At 49.1% G+C, this 24,079-nt stretch overlaps 9 protein-coding genes across 9 annotated transcripts; 5 read left to right on the top strand and 4 right to left on the bottom strand.

Annotated features, from left to right (window-relative positions):
• Nucleotides 1-149: 149 nt before the first annotated feature.
• Nucleotides 150-2,800, top strand: Z519_11203 (uncharacterized protein; the record flags this gene model as incomplete). Its single annotated transcript, XM_016768916.1, has 2 exons — nucleotides 150-526; nucleotides 577-2,800. The coding sequence occupies 2 exons, from the start codon at nucleotides 150-152 to the stop codon at nucleotides 2,798-2,800; spliced, it is 2,601 nt and encodes an 866-aa protein (XP_016614762.1).
• Nucleotides 2,801-4,491: 1,691 nt separating this feature from the next.
• Nucleotides 4,492-5,613, top strand: Z519_11202 (uncharacterized protein; the record flags this gene model as incomplete). The annotated part of the gene is made up of 2 exons (XM_016768915.1): nucleotides 4,492-4,831; nucleotides 4,928-5,613. 2 exons carry the CDS (start codon nucleotides 4,492-4,494, stop codon nucleotides 5,611-5,613), a joined length of 1,026 nt encoding a protein of 341 aa, XP_016614761.1.
• Nucleotides 5,614-5,942: 329 nt separating this feature from the next.
• On the bottom strand, nucleotides 5,943-6,987 carry Z519_11201 (uncharacterized protein; the record flags this gene model as incomplete). Its single annotated transcript, XM_016768914.1, has 3 exons — nucleotides 5,943-6,220; nucleotides 6,282-6,867; nucleotides 6,937-6,987. 3 exons carry the CDS (start codon nucleotides 6,985-6,987, stop codon nucleotides 5,943-5,945), a joined length of 915 nt encoding a protein of 304 aa, XP_016614760.1.
• A 1,159-nt stretch (nucleotides 6,988-8,146) lies between these two features.
• Nucleotides 8,147-8,590, top strand: Z519_11200 (uncharacterized protein; the record flags this gene model as incomplete). Its single annotated transcript, XM_016768913.1, has 1 exon — nucleotides 8,147-8,590. The coding sequence occupies one exon, from the start codon at nucleotides 8,147-8,149 to the stop codon at nucleotides 8,588-8,590; it is 444 nt and encodes a 147-aa protein (XP_016614759.1).
• Nucleotides 8,591-9,132: 542 nt separating this feature from the next.
• Z519_11199 (uncharacterized protein) lies at nucleotides 9,133-10,037 on the bottom strand (the record flags this gene model as incomplete). Its single annotated transcript, XM_016768912.1, has 2 exons — nucleotides 9,133-9,608; nucleotides 9,725-10,037. 2 exons carry the CDS (start codon nucleotides 10,035-10,037, stop codon nucleotides 9,133-9,135), a joined length of 789 nt encoding a protein of 262 aa, XP_016614758.1.
• A 1,012-nt stretch (nucleotides 10,038-11,049) lies between these two features.
• Z519_11198 (uncharacterized protein) lies at nucleotides 11,050-12,910 on the bottom strand (the record flags this gene model as incomplete). Its single annotated transcript, XM_016768911.1, has 4 exons — nucleotides 11,050-11,865; nucleotides 11,919-12,282; nucleotides 12,333-12,574; nucleotides 12,626-12,910. The coding sequence occupies 4 exons, from the start codon at nucleotides 12,908-12,910 to the stop codon at nucleotides 11,050-11,052; spliced, it is 1,707 nt and encodes a 568-aa protein (XP_016614757.1).
• An 897-nt stretch (nucleotides 12,911-13,807) lies between these two features.
• On the bottom strand, nucleotides 13,808-16,141 carry Z519_11197 (uncharacterized protein; the record flags this gene model as incomplete). The annotated part of the gene is made up of 7 exons (XM_016768910.1): nucleotides 13,808-13,846; nucleotides 13,897-14,030; nucleotides 14,085-14,212; nucleotides 14,265-14,547; nucleotides 14,613-14,691; nucleotides 15,627-15,938; nucleotides 16,037-16,141. The coding sequence occupies 7 exons, from the start codon at nucleotides 16,139-16,141 to the stop codon at nucleotides 13,808-13,810; spliced, it is 1,080 nt and encodes a 359-aa protein (XP_016614756.1).
• A 1,335-nt stretch (nucleotides 16,142-17,476) lies between these two features.
• Nucleotides 17,477-20,428, top strand: Z519_11196 (uncharacterized protein; the record flags this gene model as incomplete). The annotated part of the gene is made up of 3 exons (XM_016768909.1): nucleotides 17,477-17,747; nucleotides 18,109-18,565; nucleotides 19,426-20,428. 3 exons carry the CDS (start codon nucleotides 17,477-17,479, stop codon nucleotides 20,426-20,428), a joined length of 1,731 nt encoding a protein of 576 aa, XP_016614755.1.
• A 2,050-nt stretch (nucleotides 20,429-22,478) lies between these two features.
• Nucleotides 22,479-23,590, top strand: Z519_11195 (uncharacterized protein; the record flags this gene model as incomplete). The annotated part of the gene is made up of 2 exons (XM_016768908.1): nucleotides 22,479-23,066; nucleotides 23,171-23,590. The coding sequence occupies 2 exons, from the start codon at nucleotides 22,479-22,481 to the stop codon at nucleotides 23,588-23,590; spliced, it is 1,008 nt and encodes a 335-aa protein (XP_016614754.1).
• Nucleotides 23,591-24,079: the final 489 nt, after the last annotated feature.

Raw genomic sequence — 24,079 nt, 5'->3', positions numbered from 1 at the left:
GGAACGGCCCAAGCGGAACGATGGCTCAGTCCCCGCGCTCCCAAGTACGTTCCCGAGGGAACGCTCTTTGTCCTTCTCTCTCAAAGTCGTTCTATCCAGCACCACCAATACACAAAATCTTCCCTACAAAGTGTTGGTATGATTTCGGCATGGCTGGCCAGTCGTTTGAGCGGAATCTCATCAATGAAAGCAGAGTGCATTTCGGCAACAATTACTACTCTTACAGTGCAAAAAGCACTTCGGAATTCTCCGGTGTTGCTGAGACACCTGTAGCTCGACGTTGGTTGGAGCCGTCCCTTTCAAGAGAAGCAGATGCGTACGGCTTGAACGAACTGTACTGCGTACCTCGTTGCTCCCGTCCTCAATTTGTCGGAAGGCAGCTACTGGCAGATAGAGTTAAGGAAAAACTAAATCCTGATGCCGTGCAGGTTGATGATGGCAAGCACATGATTGTGGCCATCTACGGATTAGGAGGTTCTGGAAAAACTCAATTCTGCCTAAGATACGCGGAAGCGAATCGATCAAGGTAACCTACCATGGTACTGCATTGGAACTGCTTCTGACAGCATCTCTTAGTTACTGGGGCGTCTTCTGGATCGATGCCAGCTCCCGCGAGAACGCGGAAGCTGGCTTCGCGTTGCTAGGACAACAAGCAGGCAAAGGGTCTACCTTTTCAGCCGGCAAGTATTGGTTATCCCAATCCACCAAGCCGTGGCTGTTAGTGCTTGACAATGCCGACGATCCCGAATTGGACATTTCAGAGTTTATTCCTGCTGGAGTGCATGGGCATGTTCTCATCACGACGCGCAATCCAAACGTGACCATCTATGCTACAGCTGGTTCTTTCCGGCTTCAGGGCTTGGATCCTGAGGAAGCTATAACCCTCCTGCTCAAGTCGGCGTATCCGAGCGATCAAGCAAGTGAGACGGGTTCAACTAAACGCACCCTGGCCCAGAGGATTGCTGCCGAACTAGGCTACCTCGCTATAGCATTGGATCACGCAGGAGCAACAATTCGTCGCAAGGTCTACACTCTTGAGAAATATCTCCACTTTTACCTTGGTTACCGCCATCGCCTGCTCAGTTCCCCGAAGTCCATAAGTGCTGAAGAGACCGACGTCATTACTACTTGGGAGATACCTTTCAGAAGAATTGAGAAGCGGGAATCTGTCGAGTATAAGGACGCGGTTGTCTTGATGCACATATTCGCGTTTCTGCATTTCAGTTCGATATCGGAGCACATCTTTCATGTTTCATGGGCAGTGAGCGAGAGTGGTTCCTCTTCAGGGAATTTACTGCCAGATCTTCTTCGACTTGATTCGAGTCGTTCTGAAGAAGCGCAGACGCGGCTTAGACGGGCCATCGGAGTCCTGTGTGACTACTCGATCATTGACCATGATGCGGAGCGCGAAGTATGCTCACTGCACCCTGTCATTCATAGATGGGCCAGGACTAGGTTGTCCGATAGAAAGCAACTAGTCAGCTGGCTTGATTGTACCATCAGGCTTCTGGTCCGATGCATCTCCCCGAACCTTGAAGCGTCCGGACGAAGGTTTCGAAGGCTTCTTTTACCTCATATTGAATCATGCCTGCAGATGCTTGAAATTCACACTCCGTCGTTCCCGCAAACAAGTGAAAGGGCAGACCAAATGGAGAGGTTTGCATGGGTATACGCAGAAAGTGGCCTCTGGAAGCCAGCTCTCGGGTTACAGAGTAAAATCATCGAGTACAGAGTTCGAACACTGGGCAGAACGCACGAAGATTCTCTAAGGGCTCAGCGCAGCCTGTCTCACATATATTGGAATCTCTTCAAGGTGGAGGCGGCCCTCGAGGTCCAACGAGAAATTCTTAACGCGCGATGGTGGTCAAGGCCATCTGTTGTGTACTGGGCGCCGCCATGGACGCCGGATCACATCAGCTATTGTATCGCGCTGGATGACCTTACCCAAACACTGTGGCTGGCAGGGAGAAGAAATCTCTCCAAAAGGACCGGCGAGCGCGCTGTGAACGGCTTGCTGAGAAGGATCGGTCCAGATGATCCTCGAACACTAAACGCAATGTTCAACTTAGGTCGTACATACCTCCATGCTGGAGACCTGGGGAAAGCCCACAAGTTATTATTGTCAGTGCTACTGAAGAGAAAGAAACTTTTTGGTCAGAACCACCCGGACACGCTCATGGCAAGAAACGAGCTCGGAATGTGTTTTTGTGCGCGGAAAGAACGCCTTGGTGTTGCGGAACGACTTGTGGCCAACGTCCTTGAAGCACGCAAGCAAGTACTTGGGGAAGAGCATGCGTACACTCTGTGGTCGGTGAACGATCTATCAAAGGTTCTTTGTGAGCGTGGCCGGCCATTACAAGCCGTAAACATGCTGACAGAATTGATACCGGTGGTAGAACGCACACTTGGGAAGGAACATGTTGGAATGAACATGACCAAGGGCAATCTTGCTCGAGCATATGTGCTGTGCGGGAAATGGTATGATGCTGAAAAGTTCCTTCTCGAAATGCTCTCTCACATCAAAGATGACCATCCTGACTGGATTCAAACCATGTCTGGGTACATCCATGTGCAGATTTGCTCTGGTCGGCTGGAGGAAGCCGAGAAGAACTGCACGAAGATACTGCGCAAGATTACGCAGGAAAATGGGCTCTGCAAAGATGATCCTCGAACGGCTGTCGTTGTGAAACAACTTGCGAACGTCTACGTCAACACTGGACGCTCTGACCAACTTTCTGTCCTCAAAGCCCTATTCCCGGCAATGGAAGGGATGGATCTAAAACTGGTCCAGCACGACTGAAAATCTGTAACTGATTCAGCTATAGATTATAGCTCAGCAGCATCAGACGCTGGTTATGAATGGATAACTGCCTCTCGGACGCTTCCCCGCCTCGCTCAGATGTTGAAAGCTCCAGGGAGACCGCTGGCACCTCAGTCTATGATGGGACTGTTTTCATCCAAAAAGTCCGCCAACTCACAAACGAAGCACAATGCAAGGTTTGCAACAAGCGCTTCACACGCCCAAGTTCCTTGCAGACACACATGTACGGCCACACGGGCGTAAGGCCTTTTGCATGCGACGTTGAGGGTTGGGGACGACACTTCTCGGTTGTTCCAACTTGCTCCGACACAAGAAGGTGCACAGAGACGAGACGGTCTAGATTGCTAGCCACTCTGACATGGAAGAGGAATAAACGACCAACTAGGACTCATCAAAAGCAGCTATCCGACACCCCTTGCCGGTAATGAACTTGACACGCATGGACGTGCCGCTTGATCCGACGATTTTACCTCCTTCCGCCGAACGCCCGTGCGATCTGTGTACTTGGAGCAAGTGTGAGTGCATCCGAGTCCGTCACGAGGCACAGTCTCGAATCTGAGGATACGAGGGCAAGGTGGCGGTCTGCAAACCGTCGCAAAGACAGCTGGCCACGTCGTATACAAGCGGGGTGCCATTATCGGTCATATGGCGGGAAAATTAGCGCCACATAACACGTACCGTAACCACCGGTGCATGAAGCTCATCAGGAGTGAGTTGCACTGCACTTTTAGTGTATATTGAGAGGAGAGGACGGGAGGAAAAGTGACAGTCTCACTGCATTTTTAGTGCATTTGAGGGGAAGAGAGGGGCAGGACAGAATGAGTACAATGTCGACTACCTAGATTACCTGCTCGCAGTCGGAAAACCTATTTGTCTTGTACTGCTGGATGCTAGATGATGAGCGAAGGCTGCTCTACGTGACTTGAGCTTTACGTAACTGATTCTTTGCCTGATCCACTACCTGGCAGTCCCCCTTATGAAGTCCTAATATTTTCTGCAGTTTACAAATTGTTTGGAACCAAGCTTGCCTGCCGTGAAATGCACGGTGAATAGTAAACGCGAACTCCAAACTCTATCATCACGGGGCCGCACAGTTCTCTCTCTCTGCCGTCATTCTTCCCTCACCGAGGAGTGTTCGAGGTCCAACAGTCATTTGACGGTCTGCTGCGTTCCGCAAGCCATCAACTGCTCTACCACATTCCCGCTCTGATTTCGACGACAGCAAACATTTATTCCGAGCAGACATATACTTCCAGGCTGCTGACCCTCGAACTTGTAGACCTGACCGGCAGGGCAACCGTCTGACTTGCAGCAGAGAACAATCGAGACAATGAATGTTAGACTGATCCCTGTTTTGGAAAGATGACATTGCTACGCTGAAGCGGCCCGTGCTGTTTTCTCCGGCCGCGCCTTACTCCGGACCGCGGATGAATTGCTCTGCCGGCTAAGGTGAGGGACCTACTGTAGCATCATCAACCTCGTGTCAAACAATCTACAGGGCATACATCACTAGCAGCTCAGCCGGATTTATGATTTGTGCCCTCTAGCATCCGATTGTCCTTTATTCTTCCAGATCTCACCAGCACCTTCTATCAGCTTGTGATCACCGTCGCCCTAGTCAACAGATTTCCAGCTCCGTTCGAAGGACCCCAAGCAACACAACGGCTGCAATGGCGTCTAGCTACACCATTCACCCGGCCAAGGCCGCTCCTACGCTAAAAATCCCCAAAGGTGCTTCTGCCACAGTTTCAATCATTGATACCACCTCTAGGATACAGGCACCTGTCGGCCTCTTCATGCACCCGGCCATACCCGGACACGAACATCTCAACGCTCCGGCATTCAGCTTCTTGATAGAGCAGCAAAAGTCTGGCAGGAAAATCCTGTTTGATCTGGGATTGAGAAAGGACTGGCAAAGTCACCCTCCTGCCGTTCTCAAACTCATCTCGGGACCTGGCTGGGCAATGGAGATTCAAAAAGAATGTGGCCGATATTTTGCAGGAAAATGGGGTTGATGTCGCTGGTGGCTCGATCAAAGCGGTTATCTGGAGCCACTGGCATTTCGACCACACCGGTGATGTTTCCACCTTCCCTGACAGTACCAAGTTGATCGGAGGAGGGGGAGTAAAGGTGCTTCCTTTCCGGCTTATCCTCACAACGGCGAATCGCCTCTTCTTGAGAGTGACTTTGTGGGTCGCGAGTACCAAGAAATTGACTTCGACAAGGGGCCGACACACAAAGTCGGTAATTACAGAGGTATCGACTATTTCGGAGATGGGTCCTTCTATATCCTTGATGCGCCTGGCCATGCTATTGGGCACGTAGTTGGTCTTGCCCGTGTGACATCGACTCAAGATGGCGACCCTGAAGATACATTTGTCTTGATGGGAGCTGATACAGCTCACCATGGCGGAGAATTCAGACCAACTGAATACCTTCCCATCCCCAAAGATATTACGCCGTCTCCCTATGTTGCTAAGTATGCTTCGACTTGCCCTGGTCATATCTTTGAGTCGATCCACCCGCGCAAGAAGGCAGTCGACCCTTTCTACCACCTTCACGATGAAGTTCCACACAACAAACAACAAGCCGACCACTCGTGTGGGCTGATGCAGGAATTCGATGCTGCGGACAACGTTTTCGTCATCATCGCTCACGATGCAACCTTGCTGGATCCACGTGTCGGAATTGAGTGGTTCCCACATGGAACGCTCAAGAACTGGAAGGTTAAGGACTCCGACAATAAGGCTCGCTGGTTATTCTTGCAGGATGTTACACAGGCTCTGGAATAAAGACGATAACTACATTCGTAGCATAGGCCACATCAGCTTCTAGCTTCACTGCAATAAATAAAGCTGAACAATGACTGCAGCAGATGGGTTGAGGTAGATATTACTTAGTAGTACACTTCGGTCGAGGCACAAACGATGCTTCGAACAAATTTAGTTCTTCTCTGAGGAGATTCGCTTGGGATCTACAGATGCTCAACTTTATGGTCACATTTCATTTTGTACGGCGAAATGAGGAAAGTGGCAGTTGGAAGCTCCTTTCATGCTTTCAGGGAAACAAGATATGTTGTAAGCTCTGCGTAAATAGGTTTCCATATGTACTTCCGTCTATGCTACGGGCTGTCGAGGCCTTCTGGAATCATCGCAACTCTGCCCTTGATCTTGCCATGGTGGAGATCCTCTAGCAAAGTAGGGAAATCCTTCAGACTTTCGGTGACAACGTGAGGGATAATCACATGTTTTTGAATCAGGTCAAGGCACGCTTCTACGTCCTGGATGGTGCCTCCATAGCTACCCAGGATATTGAGCTGCCTTCGGACGACAATTGGGCAGGCCAATGGCAATTCGGGGCTGAGCAAACCCACGAGGACTATGGTTCCTGAAAGACGGGCTAAAATTGCCGGGAGTCAGCTTGATAGGAAAAGGTTTAGCCATCGGAGAGCAAATCTTACCGCTTAGCACGCCTGCTTTAAATGTGTCAGACACTGCAACAAAGTCAATGACCTTATCGATTATTAATTTTTTCTCCTTAACCCATCCGGCTACATCAGTTGTGCCGGCAGGTATGACATCTTCAGGCTTGACGCCCAACTTCAAAGCCTCATCCAGCACAACCTGTCGCTGATCGACAACGATAGCGCGTGCACCGATATGGATGACAATTTGAAGAGCATTGAAACCTAGGCCCCCAAGTCCGAAGATCAAAACAGGTTCCTTCTTCTTAACCGCCGCTCGACCGACGACTGCGTGGTAGGCAGTCATGCATGCATCAGTGGCTACGGCGCCGGCAGCCGCACTGACCCCCTCAGGGACCTTGACTGCTGCAGTCTCTCGAACTTTGGTGTAGGCAGCGTTGAAGCCATCATCTCCACCTCCATATCTTGGCCCTTGCAAGCAGATCTGAGGAACTCCGTTCGAGCACTCGTGACAGGTTGATTTACCACAGCCAGGAACACACATGATCGCCACTACATCGCCAATCTTGTACTTTTTAGCTTCCGGCCCTAAAGCAACAATCTTGCCGCAGCCCTCATGGCCCTAGGAGGAGTCGTAAGTATATGGAAGGAGATCCTGCCAAAGAGAAAGACTGCCGACAGCCTCACCCACAAAAGTGAATTTACCACTCCCTTTTGAGAACTCTGGTGGAAGGGTCGTCATCTCTCGCAATGAGTAATCGCTATGGCACACTATGGTTTTCACGTCAGCACCAGTTAATGGGGACTAGAAAGGTGCAGGCTTGCCTCCGGCGGCGAGAATCTTGATGAGAATCTCGTCGCCTTCTGGGATTGGGACTGGGACTTCAACCCGGACCTATATTCTTATGCTCAGCCGTGTACGACTCCGACTTTGAAGTTGAATAAAAGCGGCACCGTTCTTCAACTCACTGGCGTCGTGCTCGGAACATGCTTCTGCCAAGCCAGCATTGTCTTTGGGAAGGTCACCGTTTCCATGATTGATATAATCCTTTTGAAAGATGCACTCGAGAGATGGGAACGGCAATGGCGGTATATTGATCGTCGAAGAGTCTAGGTGTTCTGTCTTGGACCCTGCGTAACTATTAATTATCCGTTGCAACAATGTTTGTTCAAGTCTGCGCAGCATCAGAAACCGTGAACAAGTCTTGTCGCTACACGACGTTTCCCAGAGTTACCCCAAAACCGCGGGGATGTTCCAACTAAGCGTCCTTATTGGGCAATGCCCGGTAGCCCGTTCGGGCCGTGGCAGAAAGGGGCTCGCGCAAGACCAAGAAACTCGGCTCTATGTGCGGCGGACTAAATTCCAGGAGTTACCACTCTTATGTTGCAATTTATTAAATGAGCAGCGCAAGGAAAGATCTCTCGATCCTTCCTAGTGGTCAACGGCTGTTATCGCCGAAGTAACATCCTGAAATCGATAGGCTAGCTGAGCCTTCAGGTTCACAACCGAACATTGTCGATATCCACGGCCTACAGAGTATACCCCAGATGAATATCAGCCTCTTGTGGCAGATCTAAGCCAATGATATGCGATCATACGCTGTTCAATAGCCGTGGACCCATGGTGGAGGCCCTCTGTTAGAAAGCCACATCTGTAACATCAACCCGCATAGAGCCGCGGTCCAATTTCGACGGCATTTTGGGACTATATACTGTCATCGTTCATTCATCGCCGATCCACTAATTGATTAGACGAGCTCCGTGAGAGAAACTTCCTTGTTTCACATATATCATAGTCAACCGTTATATAGCTTTGAGTCTGAAAGACATTTCCGTTCGACAATATTGCAAATACGAAAGCCCCCCTAACAATCACAAAAGCGACAGCTTCCACTGTCGCAATGCCTGTCGAGACCAAGACGAGAGATACCAGCGAGAAGCCTCCAACATCTGCGTTTGTCACAAATGGACGGGCAGGTGTTGACTCGATCAACGGCACCAAGCAGATGGGCGTCTTCGCCGAAGGACAGGTCTATCTCGATCCGATCCCGATGCGCAAGGACACTACCATAGTCCACGTCAACTTTGATCCCTGCGCGCGAACCCACTGGCATAAACATGAGGGAGGACAGCTGCTCAAGGTCACTGCCGGCTCGGGATGGGTTTGTGACCAAGGCGAGAAACCCAGAAGAATAGCAGTCGGTGATATCATCTGGTGCCCTCCTGATGGCATCCACTGGCATGGGGCAGACGATGGGAGCTTCATGTCGCACGAAGCCATCTCTTTCGGCAGGTTGGACTGGTACGATCCAGTCACTGATGAAGTTTATGCAGCAAAGACGTGATAGGAGATAGGCCAACGTGTGCGCCTAGTGCCGGGAACATCATGTGGCTCTCCTTAAACTTAGAGAACGCCTGAAATACAGATCTCAACCCGGAAGTGTCATTTCAGGATTGAATTTCCAGTTGTCTAACTGGTGACTATGTTTCCCAATGTCCCTTAAACCCTCTAGGTTCTTGATATCGGCGTCTGCTGTCACGTACAATGAAGCAATTCTCTCCCTCATCAGCCCGAATTTAAACTTTTAACTCCTATTCGGCGAATTACTTCCTCCAGACAGAGTGATTAGCCGTGGGAATCAATTTAGACGATTGTGGAAGTATTTTGTGGCAATTATTTTGGGGAACAGACGACTTTTAGGAGCGGGAAACAGCTAAATTCTTCGATGAAGTGTTCTGTACTCTAGCTGGCTTATAAACGGAAGAAAGCCACAGTTGTTACCACTGCGGGGATATCTCATTTTGGTTTGCAAAAGGCATCAATTTCGTCATTAATGTGTAGCCAGATAGACGAGCAGTCGAGATTCTGGACGGAGCAACCGACTCGTTAGACATCATGATTCGCAGGGTACGAAGAAAACTCACCCGTTGTTCGTGGATCCTGGTCGGCCTTCTCATACTCTTTAAGAGCAGTCTCTCCCATAGTTGCGTTGATGCCCACTTCCTGTGCCGCTTTGATCGCGAGGGAGATATCTTTGAGACACAAGCAAGGCGTAAATCCAGGTCGGAAGCCGTTACTAGATGTACTTCGCACAATGATCCCTGGCACAGGTTGTGAGAAATCCAGAACCCAAGAGTCGCCGCTGGATCCTTTGATACACCTATACAGGGTTTCTTTATCCATTCCATGTCGCACCCCAACAGCCATGCCCTGGGCGGCCACGGCAAGATTGCAAAGACCTATATAGTTGTTGACAACCTTGTTCACAAGTCTTGCTCCGAGAAAGCCGCAGAAATTGATCCGCTCAGCCGCACCCATCCAGCCTACCACGTCTTTGACACGTTGTGCGAGGGGATCTTGGTCTGCGCCATTTAGATATCCGCAAAGAATGACAGCGTGGCAGCCTCTGCGCCGCCAACACCACCAGAGACTGGTGTATCAATATAGCTCCCACGGCCAGCATCCATGATAGCTTTACCTATCTCTTGAGTTGTTGTAATACTGATAGTGCTGCATTCTAAGATTAATCGATTTGGATCGGCGCGAGCGGCGATGACCCCAGTTTCATGATCGAGATAAACTGTTCGACAATGTTGATCCATAGGCACCATTGAAATGACTGTTGGAGAATCGTTCGCAACCTCTTTCGAGGAACTTGCAATCCTAATAGAACCAAAATCACAAAATTTCTCCGCGAATTGTTGACACGCCGCACGGTTCACATCAAAAATATGGAGCGTTGCAGAGCCCTCCATCTTCTTGCGCACATTTCCAGCCATCTGAAAACCCATGTTTCCGATCCCTTTGTCTGTTAGTCCATAATGACATTCGTCGAGCACACGCACCGATGAATCCGATCTCCACCGCCATTGCGCCGAGTATGCAGGTTTAAGTATCAGCCCACGTGCCCTATTTCAATGTATTTTAGGACCAGGTTACTTCCATTGGAGAATGCTCCTGTAGAATAGAGGCCACAAGCATGTTATCCCTCAATGTTGACATTCTATTTTGTATGGGAATTAGGCATGTATAGGACTCATGGAATTGTTCAACGGCCCACCGGGTCCGGGCCTTTTAGGGCACAGCACGTCGGGCCAGTCATAGTGGAGTCTGCTGCAAAGGCCAGCCGGGCCGGTCGGCTCAAATCACACCCATTTGGGTCGGATATGTCCCCTTACGCGAGCAGAGGCGCTAAGCTAGGCCCAAGGAGGAAGTTTCTCCAAAAGACTTTGTGGCGAAGTCGCACATATGCCTTCACAAGGTATCTGATGGATGTACTTACGAATGCACCGGATTGCAAGCATAGTTGTCACCCCGTGGTCGCAATGTCACAGACAGATGTTGAGAGCAGCAACTTGATGTATTCCATCCTCGTGGATGCCTTTAAAAGAGAGGGACCCGGCTTTCCCCCACCGCAGGGGGCTTGAACACGCAAGAGAATTCACAAGTGTATAACTACCACAGGACTAGTACTAGTATGGATTTGGTGGAGACTTCATACAGAATTGATAGCCCTGGAAGGCCAAAAAGAGCTGAGGAACAGAAATTCCGCCGTAATAACTTATAAGCATGTTTACGAAGGAGGCGACGAACCCTATCGTTTTTCTTTTCCATGCCGTTTTGGCTATTCTCTTTCGTAATTTTATACTTTTCAGGATGAATATTATTCCTGTTCATTTTATAACAAGCTGGCGACAGACTATCAAACAGCAAAGGAGGTTAAGATGCAAGAGGGCCAGGTTCACATTCAGCCTTAGCATTTAACGGGAGGACAAACCGGCAACGTTAAAACTAATTTAGTAGCTAATGCTCTATGTACCACGATAGATCATTCTCTGGGTTCAGTTCGTACTCTGTGAAGCCAGTGCCCATGAATGACCAGCGATTGCCACTCCAGTATTCAATGTCGAAATCCTCTGCACGTAACTCGCTTATCAGTTTGCGGAACAATAAGGCACTTCCCGCAAATGCTGCGGTGATCCGACCGTTTGGCACATTTCGTTTGAACCAGCTTGTGCAACTATCAGACCAAATTAGCGTCTTGTGTACTTCGTCTCCGTACTGAATTAGTTCGTCAATTACTGCAGTTTTTGGAGTAATTGACTTGATGTTTTCGGTAGCAACCTTGCGTAACCACTTTAAAATATAATCAGCGGTCCAGTTGATGGATTCCAGCAATGAGCCGTGCGCAATGACGGCGTTGGGTCCGAGAAACATGAAGTAGTTAGGCATGTCCCGCGCAGCGACTGAGAGGTACGACTTCGGGTCGACTGTCCACGCCTTGTTCAGATTGACACCGTTTCGTCCAAACATGTTCCATGAGGGCGTCAACGAGACGTCAAATCCAGTAGCACAGGCGATCACGCCGGCCTTGAACTCTCGACCGTCTGCCGTGATAACTGAATCTCCAGTTGCCCTGACCACCGCGCTCGTCACCAACTCGACGTTAGGCTTCTTGAATGATTCCAGGTAGCCTTCTCCAGGAGTGATTCGACGACAGCCCAGACCCCACTCTGGGATGAGCTTCGCACACAATTCCGGGTCGTGGTTGAGTTTTTCAGCCATTTGTCTACGAGCCGCCTCTGTGACTGCTGCGTTTTCCGTCGAGCCCTTGGAGAACTGTGTCTTATATATTAGCTACCCTGGGGGAAGTAGATATCCTGTTTACCAACCGTTTTGAAAGCGGAGCTGATTCCACGAATAAGTTTTCGGCGATACCTGCGATGGAACTCCTTGTCCTCGCGGAATCGAGCCTTGTCCTCTTCGGTGAAAGGAGGGTTTTGGCCGTCATCCTCCCGCCCGAGCATAAGTGCTGGTGAGAGATGAGTGTAAACGTAGTTAGGGCTCCTTTGAAAGCTAAGAACCGTTGTCCCCTGTAGACTTGCAAGCGTAGGCACAATTTGGACACCTGAAGATCCATTCCCAATAACCGCGATTCTCTTGTTGGAATAGTCGTAGTTTTCGTCCCAAGCGGCAGAATGACATTTGTGTCCCTTGAAGTTATTTAGGCCTTCGATATCTGGCCAACGCCACTTACTATAAATATGAGAAAAACCCTGAGGCATGAATTCACCCTTGAAACTTACTTCAATACACCTTGAGCTGATACTAGAAAGTCGGCGTATTCGATGATTGTCCGGTCGCTGTTTTCAACTGTCACCTTCCATTGTCCGAGATCTTGACGCCAGCTAGCTTCTGTAACCTTGTGGTTAAGGTATACATCTCGAAGAAGGTTCCATTTCTCGGCTGTTTGTTTCATGTAGGCGTGAATGTCCTGTCCCGTTGCGTAGAAATGGCTCCAGTCAGGCTTCGGATCAAAGGGGAAAGCCTATTATCACAGTTATCCCCTGCTGTGTTGAAGTTGAGAGAAGATACATACATAGACATGAGCGGGCACATCACATTGTACACCAGGGTATCGATTCACTAACCAAGTGCCGCCAATATCATCCCTTAACTCGAAAATCTTATGCGATACGTGCTCCTGGAACTCGGGATATTGGTGTTGTAGCTTGTGTGCGAATATCAGCGCAGAAAATCCGCACCCGACAGTTATAACCTTGAGTTTCCTGCGGGGAGTGAAGGCTGTTGTAGGGCATAGAGGTATGCTAGCCTTGTGCGATGGTGGGTTTACCCGGGCGGAGACTCGGCCAGCGTCGCCCATCTCTGATACCGCGAGGGAAAGGCTACAATGCCAGTGTTGAAATTTTCTGTATCGATGATTTTCTACCTCGTTTAAGCAAGGAGATCAATTCGGGACAAATCTCAGAGCTATATGCCTGAAAAGAGTAGTCCGAGAGTGGCCTTTTATTCATTTTTTCTTTCTTTCAGCGGCCCACCTTTGTTCTTCGGTTCTTTCCTCTGGAGCTAAGATCGTATGCAGTCTGACTAGACTTAATCAAGCCGTGATGGCATGGCTTAGAGCTGCGAACAGACCACTCCAATACTGATTGTCCCTGGAAACCGAACGGGCCGCGGCGAATAGGTATCGTCACAGACTCGGAGTTTCCCATCCGATGGTTCAACAGCCGCACGAGATTAACACTTTGTGCTTTTGCTTCGATATGTACATTCCAAAGGTTTCAAAAATGGGAATGGTCAAACGGCTCAGAAGTTTTTCAGAGGAAAACTAGGGATTTCGGGAGCAAGTGCAGTCTCCGGTCGGAAAGTGAATCTTGGCTGCGCCCGTAATTGACCTGTAGAACGCGCTTCAGACAAGGATACGTCTGCTTTGCCTCCTTCTATTTGGGTGGCTCTGAGGGTCAACAGGCTGGAAGAACGTACTCGAAGTACAGCTCAGGCTGGCCCAAACGAGGTAAAGTGCAATACACCCCGATAGTCGGTGAATGCTGTTGCAGTGTGAATGGCTATTGAAACTAACTAACCTCCTTTTTGGTCTTGTCCACTGAGCTAAGTCTACGTCGATTTCTCGACCCCTATCACGGAATATTGATCTGGGCACAACTCAATGTAGCATTTTCCTCTCGGGGGGTTATCAACTGCCGAAGACCAAATCGTCCCGATGTAGCGGGCTCTCCAAAAAGAGATTTTCAATCGTTCTTTACCACTGAGTGTTTGTTTTTTGCTGACTAGGGTCGATCTAAGAAGATGATATTAGCTCCTGTAGCTCGAAATTTCGGACGTCCCTACATTGGCACGGTGATTTGCACCCACAGCAATTTTATTCAAGTCGTCTAACAGCGTCCCCTCTTTATAATCGTCTACATTCATGTCGAGGAAACCATGGGCTGCCTGACTTCGTGGCAAGATACCGAACACACGACCTGAGCGATAATGCGTGAGCCCACACCACTTTTGCTGCCTCAAAATATGCTCACCGTTGACAGTCGGGTCCGAAACGATCCTCATGACACAGCGTGCCGCATCTCCAACCTCTGCAAACTCGATTCCAGAAGATTCGAGCCAATTTTTCGCTGTCAGACTCAGAATAGATGTTTTCACAAACCTGCAATCAATGAGTCGTACAATTATCATAGGGATGCAAGAAGATCCTTTACCATGGCGCTACATAATTAGTTCGAGTGCCAAGTTGAAATTCTGACCTCCTCAACGACTTCATAATGCCTCGAAGGCCGTACTTTGAGGAGATGTATTGTCGTGCACCAGGAAAATCGATGTAGCCCGCGAGGCTTCCTTGTAATATCAGATTCTGGTCTTGTACTTGACCACTCAAACTTTGTTTGCGGAAGTAAAACAAGGCAAGTTTGATTGTATATAGGGCGCCAATGAGATTGACGTCGAGGATATTCAGCCTTGGTTCTTCCGGCTCGTCGAGGCTGACTGAGAGACCGCCTTTAGTGTAGAACTATTGCAAAGCAGATTTTGGGCCTGGTTAGATCACATACGATCATTAAAATGAACAGCATCAGCGCCACTGATGCCTGCGTTGGTGATGGCAATATCAATTCTGCCGGGAGATGCCGACTATGTTGATCTAAACACGGCCAGCTGATCCTGCCAATGACAAACGTTGCATTTGAAGAACTTGACTGAGCTGGACGAAGTAAGGTTTTGGATAGACTGGCCATGGTCATGCTTCTCACAGCTCTTTCTCGAGGGCTTTCCCACGAACTTCATCCATATCTGCAATTGTAACGAATGCGCCGACCGCTGTTAAGACCCGCGTCGCTCGCTCTATATCAGCATGGTCCTTACCCGGCCTTAACAAGGTGTCGGACATAAGCTTCGCCTATTCCGTTGGCGCTTGTGAGATATCTTATTAGTCTTGCTGATTGAGAAGCTCTGGAACCGGTTATCTACCTCCAGTGACGATAGCTGTCTTGCCTTTGATGTGGCTCTCATCGAAAGGGGCGCCGGCATCAATAGGGCCTTTGTAGTCGTATGACATGATGTAATATTCAATGCACATATGGGTAAGACCTTGAAACGAATGCCTTAGAGAACTATATCTCCAGCTGGGGTCTTTTTATGGCAACTAGAGAGCTTACAGACGCTGGTATTTACAGCCCGCATTCTGCCTTCCCTCTTGAACCTGCAAAATTCCTCGGACCGATAATCGGGTTACACGGTCTAAGAAGGAACAGCATGTCGAATAGCAGTGGAGATATGGACTGTGGTGAAATTTACCGAATTAACACCACAAATTAAATCACGGGTGAGCATCTGGGTGTTCAGAGGCCGTTATTTCGGATCGCCTCTACGCTGTTCAGCTTCCATGACGGAAAATGAAGAAAATGGCACAAGTATGGCCAGTACATTATCATGCATCCAGATGATAGCTCGTTCTTAATTCCTATGAAGCTGGCTGTCCATCTATACCGGGCGGCGACTTTGATGGCAATGAATCTCTAGTGTAGCCCATAATCGCGCTTCGCGCCACGTGCCACCGAGTCTCATACTTTCTTTGGATACTCTCCTGATGTCTTTAATTCACCAATAACCTCGCTGGCGATCAGCATAGCGTCTCGTCCAGCTGGAACACCACAGTGTATCATGGCATGGCGGATAGCTTCGCAAATTTTCTCCTCGGAAAACCCATTGTTCACAGCCGCACGGATATGGATGCGAAGTTCAGGCCCGCGACCCAAGGCAATTAACATAGCGATATTCATGAGCGACCGCTCCTTCCATTCCAAACCTGGCCTTGCATAGGCTGCGAAACATGTCTCCCAAATATATTCCATGCTCGTTTTTGTGAAAATATCGTCCTTCTATGCACCCCTGTGTTAGTCGTGAGACATATCCATGATCTAGGAGAAGTCGTTGGGTCTCAGTCTTTCAGGGGGAACTTGCTCCTGACATTACCTACCATGTTACTGAGCACATTGTGAAAAAATTTCTCTCCTAGAAATTCCCCACTGAGCTTTCTGCCGAGAGCTGCTTGTTCCGAAAGTTCGCCGAAGTTTGGTGCCATATTAGGGGTTCGGAAAGTGTGAGGACTGTGAAAGTGAATTTGTCAACTGCGACTTCCTGTTCAGCAGTTGTTGCGCCGTGGGTGACGCTTCCAAATATCTATATCGCAACAACTACCGTGGAGATGATTCCTCGCGAAGTAAAGCCAAATTTTACGTTGCTTGTCAAATTCGAAACGGCGCTTTTCCTCCACAGACATCACGTCGGTTTTGTCAGAAATGCAGGGACGTAGTTGGCAGGGGGGCGGACGATGGTCATAATTAGGCAATTCCGACGGCCCGGACATGCTCGGGGAGGGCAGCTGTAACCCTATCAGCGGGATTTCAGATCTGTGTCTCTTTGTAAAGCACAATTGCATTTCGTATACGACCAAAAATTCAGAGGTACCATTTGAGGGACATTGGCTATTTTCTTTGCCGAACTTGCTTCTGAACTCAAGGAATGCCATCCTATTGCGTCTGCTCTCTGCTCTTCCCCCGAAGTTAGAATGGTACCCCCAGTCTACGCGCAGTCAACTGGTTCCTAGCTATAAATTCACTACAGTCAAACATCTACATGTAGTTGAAGTTTCGCGAGAGTCTTGACGTGTATTCTGAGGGGTCAACCCAATTTCAAACCGACCGGTAGAACACGGTTATCAATGTCCCTATGTGAATGTAAACTGACCGCAGCTCATAGTAAAAATAATTAGTATGATAAATATCTGTCTTGCTTCCAAATAGCACATGATTCCTTGTGTGGTCTCAACGGTTTCACTGGTTTGTCTGCGGTGGGAGACACTTCTTGCAAACGATTGAGTGTGATCAATTTCGAAAGAAGCGCGTTATACTGATCCCTCTTCATAAGACGCCATGCATGGTCACTAGAATCTACTCGAACCTTTGCGGAGTCATAAGTCTTTTTCAAGATCAGGTTGAGGGAGCGACCCAGAGACTCGTTTTTCATCCCTATAGCGCTTCCGGTGCCATCCAAGTCTCCTTAGCATTCCCCCCTTGGCCTCAACACCTCTACCAGATTTCAGAGAGTCGGTATTGATTTTTTGGAAGTATCAACATGAGAACACATAGTCTTTTGCTTAGGAACATGGCTAGGGAAGCTGATAGTTGCTCAACCACACTTTTTATACGCTTTGTGTTTCCATTACCCGTGCTCTACACTATGGCCAATGATAATAGACTTGGACCTTTCAGCGATACATACCACACCTAAGTTCCGCCTCCATTGTTAAGAAGGCTGATGAGTGTACCGCCGATCGGGTTCGCACAAACAGGAAAACCAGAATGAATTTCGACACACGATTGATTATTATTAATGCGTCTCAACCAGCACTCGCATTATGCCGCCAGATCCACACCCCCAACCCATCTGGCTTGCCATGACCTGGAGACCACGCAACGGCGTTGGCTCCTTAAATAACGAGACATTCAACCACCTGCCAATCCTTCTCTCAACTTTCACTTTATTCCGAATCCCATCCAACGACCACAATCCCGACTTGATTCCACTGCATTCGCGAAACTGGTCGCTCGAAATATCATCGCCAGGAATACCAATGCAATCTCGGATCAACTCTTCGCCTCAATCGCATGTGCACAATGACGCCCGAGGTTAGAGAGCCTCCGGTCCGAAGCATCTACCTATCAAGCCAAAGACGGAACGGTTTCCCCTGTCCTCCACGCGCGCGGGCAGCATGTACTCTTTGCCGAGCACGAAAGATCAGGTGTGATGCCAAAGGCAGTCAGCCCTGCACAAATTGCGTCTTCGAAGACGTCCAGTGCATTCTATTGCCGAGGCAGCGTCGCGCTAAAAGCAAAGACAGTCTCACGAAACGCCAGAGTGGTCTGCCAACAGGAGATTCAAGTGAGATTTCAGTCTTATCCGCTGTCGATACAGCTGACGTCGGACCATGTAATAATCAATCGCGGCAACACCTTCCATCTACCTGTAACATAGATCAAACCTGTCCAGATTCCGGTCCCGCCAGGTTACAAGAAACATCCGCCGGTTTTGATAACAAGTCAAGTCAAGATAGTGAGGACGAAATTGATTGGCGTGAGGCTGCACTCAACAGCCTTCCTCCCCCATGCTCTCCAAATTCATCTGCATCTCCGACGTTTGATAGGACGTGGCCTGCTTCAGAAGCATCACCAACTGATTCCCCCGTATCACGGTTTGTTAAGCTAGCCCCCTCCTGTCTTTCAAGGGCGGATCTGAATTATCTCCATCAGAAAGGTGCTTGTTCTCTCCCTGACGAAGAGCTTCGGGATGCGTTAATCGAGAGCTATATCGACTACATCCATCCATGTTATCCGTTCCTCGACCTGGACTTGTTGGACAAAGCCCTTTGTGGTAACTCAGATCAGCAATTCATCCTCCCTGTTCTCCGAGCGGTCATGTTTGCGGGAGCATCCTGGGTTGATATCAAGTTACTGAGGAGGCGAGGCTTCCTGACCAGGAAGGCCGCACGGATGACCTTTTATCTAAGAACCCGGGTGAGTGAGGCTGCGGTTTTTCGGATGAATAGTTAATTGACGCCCCTGGAGTTGTTGTATGATTTAGATTATGAAAAAGACCCTATGTGCAACATCTAGACTATCAGGGACCTACGCAACGCAGTAGGTACAAAGGAATTGGAGTAGCTAAATGCCTTGTTCTATTCACGTAGCCCTATTAACAACGACTCAACGCTTGAGAAAAAGGAAGAGTTCTCTCTCAGCCGATTCAGGTGAGAGGAGACTCTTATAGCTTCCCCTCTTTCTGTCACGTGAAAAGGGTAAGGCAGCGTTAACCGATAGCCTTGTGCCTCAACCGTCCTTTGCCTTATCCTTTCCTTTTCTTTCTATACCGTCCACCCGATTCGGGTGGAGGGCGTAGAGTACTTGGGGACAACGGTGGGTTCGTGACATAGACCCTCATTCTCCTGTCTCTCTGGTGGGAAGGACCACCCCAACACAAGGATGGCTGGCATTGGCTAGGTATCGCCCTTTCTCTCGCCAGAGCAATCGGATTGCATCAGGACATCAATAACCAATATCTGAAGCCGAAAGCTCGCGCACTAAGACGACGCCTGTGGTGGAGTTGCGCGATCAGAGACACGTTTGCCTCAGTTGCAACGAATCGAGTTCCACGAATCCGAGACTCGGATTTTCGAGTGACACCCCTAACTCTAGATGACTTCGAAATAAATGTCCATTCACGGCCCAACGACCAAAATATGAGAGCAAAACCTCTATATCTACAGAGGCAACAGGCAGCAATCTGCATACAAACAGCTAGCGTATGCAGAATTATCACCAGGGTGCTCCTCAAAGCTTATCACGAGACATCCACGGGAAATATCGATATTTTGTACTTTAATTCTTTCCCTAAACATCGGAGAACTCATATTGAGCCGCGCGAGCTGAGAGAGATCGAAGATGACTTTCGTGGATGGCTGGAGAATGCGCCTTCCGAAGTCTTACACGTCGGTCCAATGCCTTCACGATCGGATGCGGACGAACGGGCACTATTCGTGCACCGCGCACTACTTTCTATTTTGTATCACACTGGTTTTGTCTTGATACATCGACAGAGGAGCCTTCCATCTGGCGGACCCGACGAACGGAATGCAGCCCGACAAATTGAAGGTGCACCACGTGCAATAGTCCGGAAAGCCGCCATACAGGTGAACAAAATCATTATGGATGCTTATGCTGCAGATGTGATGAAGGAAATGCCCCCCAATGTGATAAGCTGTCTCTTCCCAATAAGTATCAGCCATATTACCCACATGAAAAGTGATGACCCCATGCTGCGCTACGAAGGACGTCAACGGCTGGAAGAATGCAGACAAGCCCTTCGGGAACTTGTGGATGGTCATCTCGCTGCAGAATGGGCGGTGAACTTCTTGAACTATGTCGAGTCCAAGCTGAATGCTGCACCTGACCTGACAAAAAGGGCGTCAGCTGTGGTCTGTGGAAAGGCCCCATCAACGGTCCAAGGAAAGATGTCCCTGACGGGATATGACCAACGTCAAAGATGGGAACAGGATCGATGTCAAAACGCCGAAGGTGAAACTGCAATTCAAGCTGCGGTTAGCGAAGGGCCGAAGTCCATAGACTTGGCACCTACAAACCTGGACGAGCAACTTAACACTGCACACAATCCCTTCTTGTATGTCCATACACCGGATGTGTTTTCGGACTTGGTCAACTTCCCGGACACGTGGCTGGGTGGGCCAGATGTACAGAACAGTGCATCTAGCGGGCCATGGGTTGAGAATGACACTATATCCATGTCCTTTGCATGAGTTCTTGCCGGGGAATGGCTGTGATCACAATAATATAGTGTTTCCATATATTCTAGTCCTCAACGCTACCTTAACAATCTTGAAAATAGCCAGCAGAAGCCGACTCGTCTGAGGACATGCTACTGCTGCTTCTTCTTGTGCACACTCCAGCGTATTCCCGGTTCATCACTGTCCTGCCAGATTAGGCCTGAGATTGATCTAGCAAGCTCCAAGGCTCGGCGGGTAGTTTCCACTTTAAATTAATGCTAAGCTTAAGAAGTGGATCTCGAATTCCCGCCGGGCCGTCGGCTCAGGAGATGAACATGAACTTGGAGCTAAGTGAGGAGGATACTTCCTTGATTCTAGATCATGTCAAGACGTCAAAACTGACAATCAATAACATTGCCCGAGGCTGGGCTTGGAGAGTAACAGACGGCCAAGTAGTTACTGAGGTAATTGACCATAAGCTCGATCGCTCCGAGAGCACGACTAGATGCATGGTGAGTAAATGTATTTCCAGGTTTAACTAGACACAGGTACATGTCGTGTTTTCAATTCACAAATCTCTTAACCTGTATTCCTTATTTTCAAGCCGTCAATCAATTGTCATAAATTTATAGGATGGTGAACTCTCCTATGTCACGAAGCTATGCTAGGAAGACTGCTGATGTACTACTAGACCTCACGCTTTTCAGGGTCCGAACCAATGCCATACCGTGACACCTTTTAAGGGTTAGTGGCGATTTCAGATCTGCAAATCTTCCAGAACACGAGACGAGATGTTCGAGGCGGACAGAGAATAGGCTTCAGCAATTTTGCCTGATGAACTTTGTCTCGCTTTGCCCCGGTCCGGGCCCCCAAGTCTGGAGATGATACTCTGCAATTCTAACACTCACGGACACTTCTGGTGAACTGGGGCGAGGCTACTAGCCATGGGCATCAACTCGTACGGCGGTGGGTATAGTCTCTTCTCAACGCGCACACTCAACTAGGGGAAGTCCTCTCTGTTGGTAACTTGGTTGCTTGTGTATTGTATGAAAGATAGTCCCCCAGAACTATATAAGAAGAACCATAGTCTAGGGTCGGCGCCCCAGCCAATCATAACGCTATCCACCACTTCCAACTTCTCCCATTACACTGGTTTCAAGAAAGAAATGGTCCCTGGAAGCCGCCATACCGCCAAAATTCATTGCCAACCGCTCCGGTTTGCTTATCCTCTCATGGAATTGATACCATGATCTGGGGCGTTTTGATCGGCGGCATCACTACTCGTACGGCTTCCAGGAAGGTGCATCGAGACCTCCATGGACGTTTATGAACTCTCCGCGTCTTCCTGAACCTCGGGACAGAGTTTCTCACCCTCCCGCCAGCCGAGAAATCCAAGCAAAATCTCCGCTTTCGATGTGGTATTTATAGTGAAGGATTCTTTTCCTGTATCGACAGGCATGACAGCATTACCACAGTCTCCCTGGGATTCCAACAAGGCTGCTTGTTACTCCGTCAGTTTTCCTTCTGCCGCTCTCCTTCATGGCAAAATAGGTCATCTTCCTCAACGTCAGTTCAAGCCGATGAATGCACACATTATTGTGGTCATGGCCCTTGGGTCCTTAGCATATGGTTATTCGGCCAGTGTAATATCGACAACGCTAGCACAGCCCTCTTTCTACACGTACTTCAGCCTTAGCTCTCGCCCCAACGAGAACGACATCATCGGATTGATGAATTCCCTTTACCAAGCTGGAGGTTTTTTTGGGACTTTCACCGTCGCATTCTCTTCGGATCGCTGGGGTCGACGTGCAGGAATCGCAATCCCCGGAGCCCTTGTGTTTGTCACGGGCGGTTTACTTACCGGAAGCGTCAATCTCGCCATGTTCATTGCTTGTCGATTTTGGGCAGGGTGGGCTTCTTACGCACTGGTTTCTGCTATTCTAGTCTGGATGAATGAGGTTGTTCCTGCGCATAATCGCGGGTCGCTGGTTGCAGTTCACGGAGCATCACTGCTTTTGGGATACTGTCTGGCGGCTTGGGTCGGCTTTTGTTTCTGGCATCTTCCGGCCTCCAACAATTGGCAATGGCGTGGCCCATGATACTTCAGTGTCTACCCATCGCCATTCTCCTACCCTGCTTGTGTTGGTTGCCAGAAAGCCCTCGGTGGTTGGTCATCCAAGGTAGAGACGACGAGGCCAGCCGTATCCTCAAGAAACTACACGCACCCGACGAAGCCGAGCACGAACTCCTACAGATTAAAGCGCAGGCCGAGATTGAGCACCGCCTCGACAGCTCCTACCGGGCTCTATTCACGAAGCCAAGTTATCGCAAACGATGTATCTTGGCCTTCATCACCACCGTGTCGATCCAGTTTTGCGGTCCAATCTTGATCAACAATTACGGCCCAACTATTTACAAAAGCTTGGGCTTTAGGGTCACGAAGCAATTTTTGTACCAGTGCGGGTGGCTGACCCTTGCCTTTGGCGGAGGTCTACTCTCACTTTGGGTGGTGGACACTATGTCCCGTCCTGTCCTTCTCGCAGGCGGTATCACAGGGCCTCTCCTATGTCTGTCTATCGAAGCGGCTCTTGTCGCCACATACGCAACCTCGCCTGAATCCCTGGCCCACCCTAACGATGCTGCCTTGCAAGCTGCGGTTGCAATGTTCTACGTAAGTTGGTTCAGCCCTTTGAGCCCTTCCCTTCTTTGCCCAGACTGTTGGGAGGTGTTGGGAGACCCCTGGGTTGTCTCGTCACGTTTTCTGACGGCTTGCAGATCTACATCGTTATTTTCGAATCTAGCCTGGACAGTGGCCAATTTGTCTACCTTGGAGAGCTGTTTCCAACTCATCTCCGGGCCAAGGGCATTAGTTTCGGTGTTGCCGGCGTGAATCTAATCAACATCGTGTGGCTCCAAGTTGGACCGACCGCATTTTCAACTATTTGCTGGAAATTCTACCTCGTTCTCATCATTCCTGGTATGGCCTTTGCCACATTGATATTCTTCTGGTTCCCGAACACACGTGGCATGCCTCTTGAAGAAGTTGCGGAACTATTTGGTGACGAAGTCAACCACGCAAGTGCACAAGTTGTGGATGAGGAAGGAGAATTGAAAGGGAGAGGAGACCGCCTGCTAAATGTCCAGGAGCCAGATACAGTGGGAGCACAAAGCTCTCCAGTCATCACGAAGAAGTGAAATTGGTGTGATTTACCAATAATTCTTCCTGCACAGGATTGAGACAAATTCGTTTCAGGCGCGGTATTCTGGCCCCTCGCCGTCTGGGCCTCCACCACCACAATGATCTGTGTACAGCATTGAACCTAAGGCGATCTGTAAACGAAGGGTTCAGTATCCGTTTTGATTTCGATAACTTGAGTCGTCAGATCCAGTCACCCATCCTAGGTAGCTGTTTCGTTCGCGTGAGAAATGAGACGCAATGGAACTTGACAGTAATATGGCTTCACATCTAGCTGTAGAAATCTCTGGTCAGTCCGTGCCTGTACCTAATGAAATATTCAGAGCAACATATCCAGGTATCAAGGTACACCTTCATTGCTGAATAACGAGGCCACGATGGATGGGTTAAGTCATCACTACTTCTGTTATGGCATTCATAGAATGGCAATACAATCTCACTAGGGTTAGAGTCCTAAAACTAAATCTCAGTCACAATATTACCCACGA

Source organism: Cladophialophora bantiana (assembly GCF_000835475.1).
Source record: "Cladophialophora bantiana CBS 173.52 unplaced genomic scaffold supercont1.21, whole genome shotgun sequence".
Lineage (NCBI taxonomy): Eukaryota > Fungi > Ascomycota > Eurotiomycetes > Chaetothyriales > Herpotrichiellaceae > Cladophialophora > Cladophialophora bantiana.
Note: the sequence above shows the minus strand (reverse complement) of the source record. Positions and strands in the feature narration are given on the sequence as shown.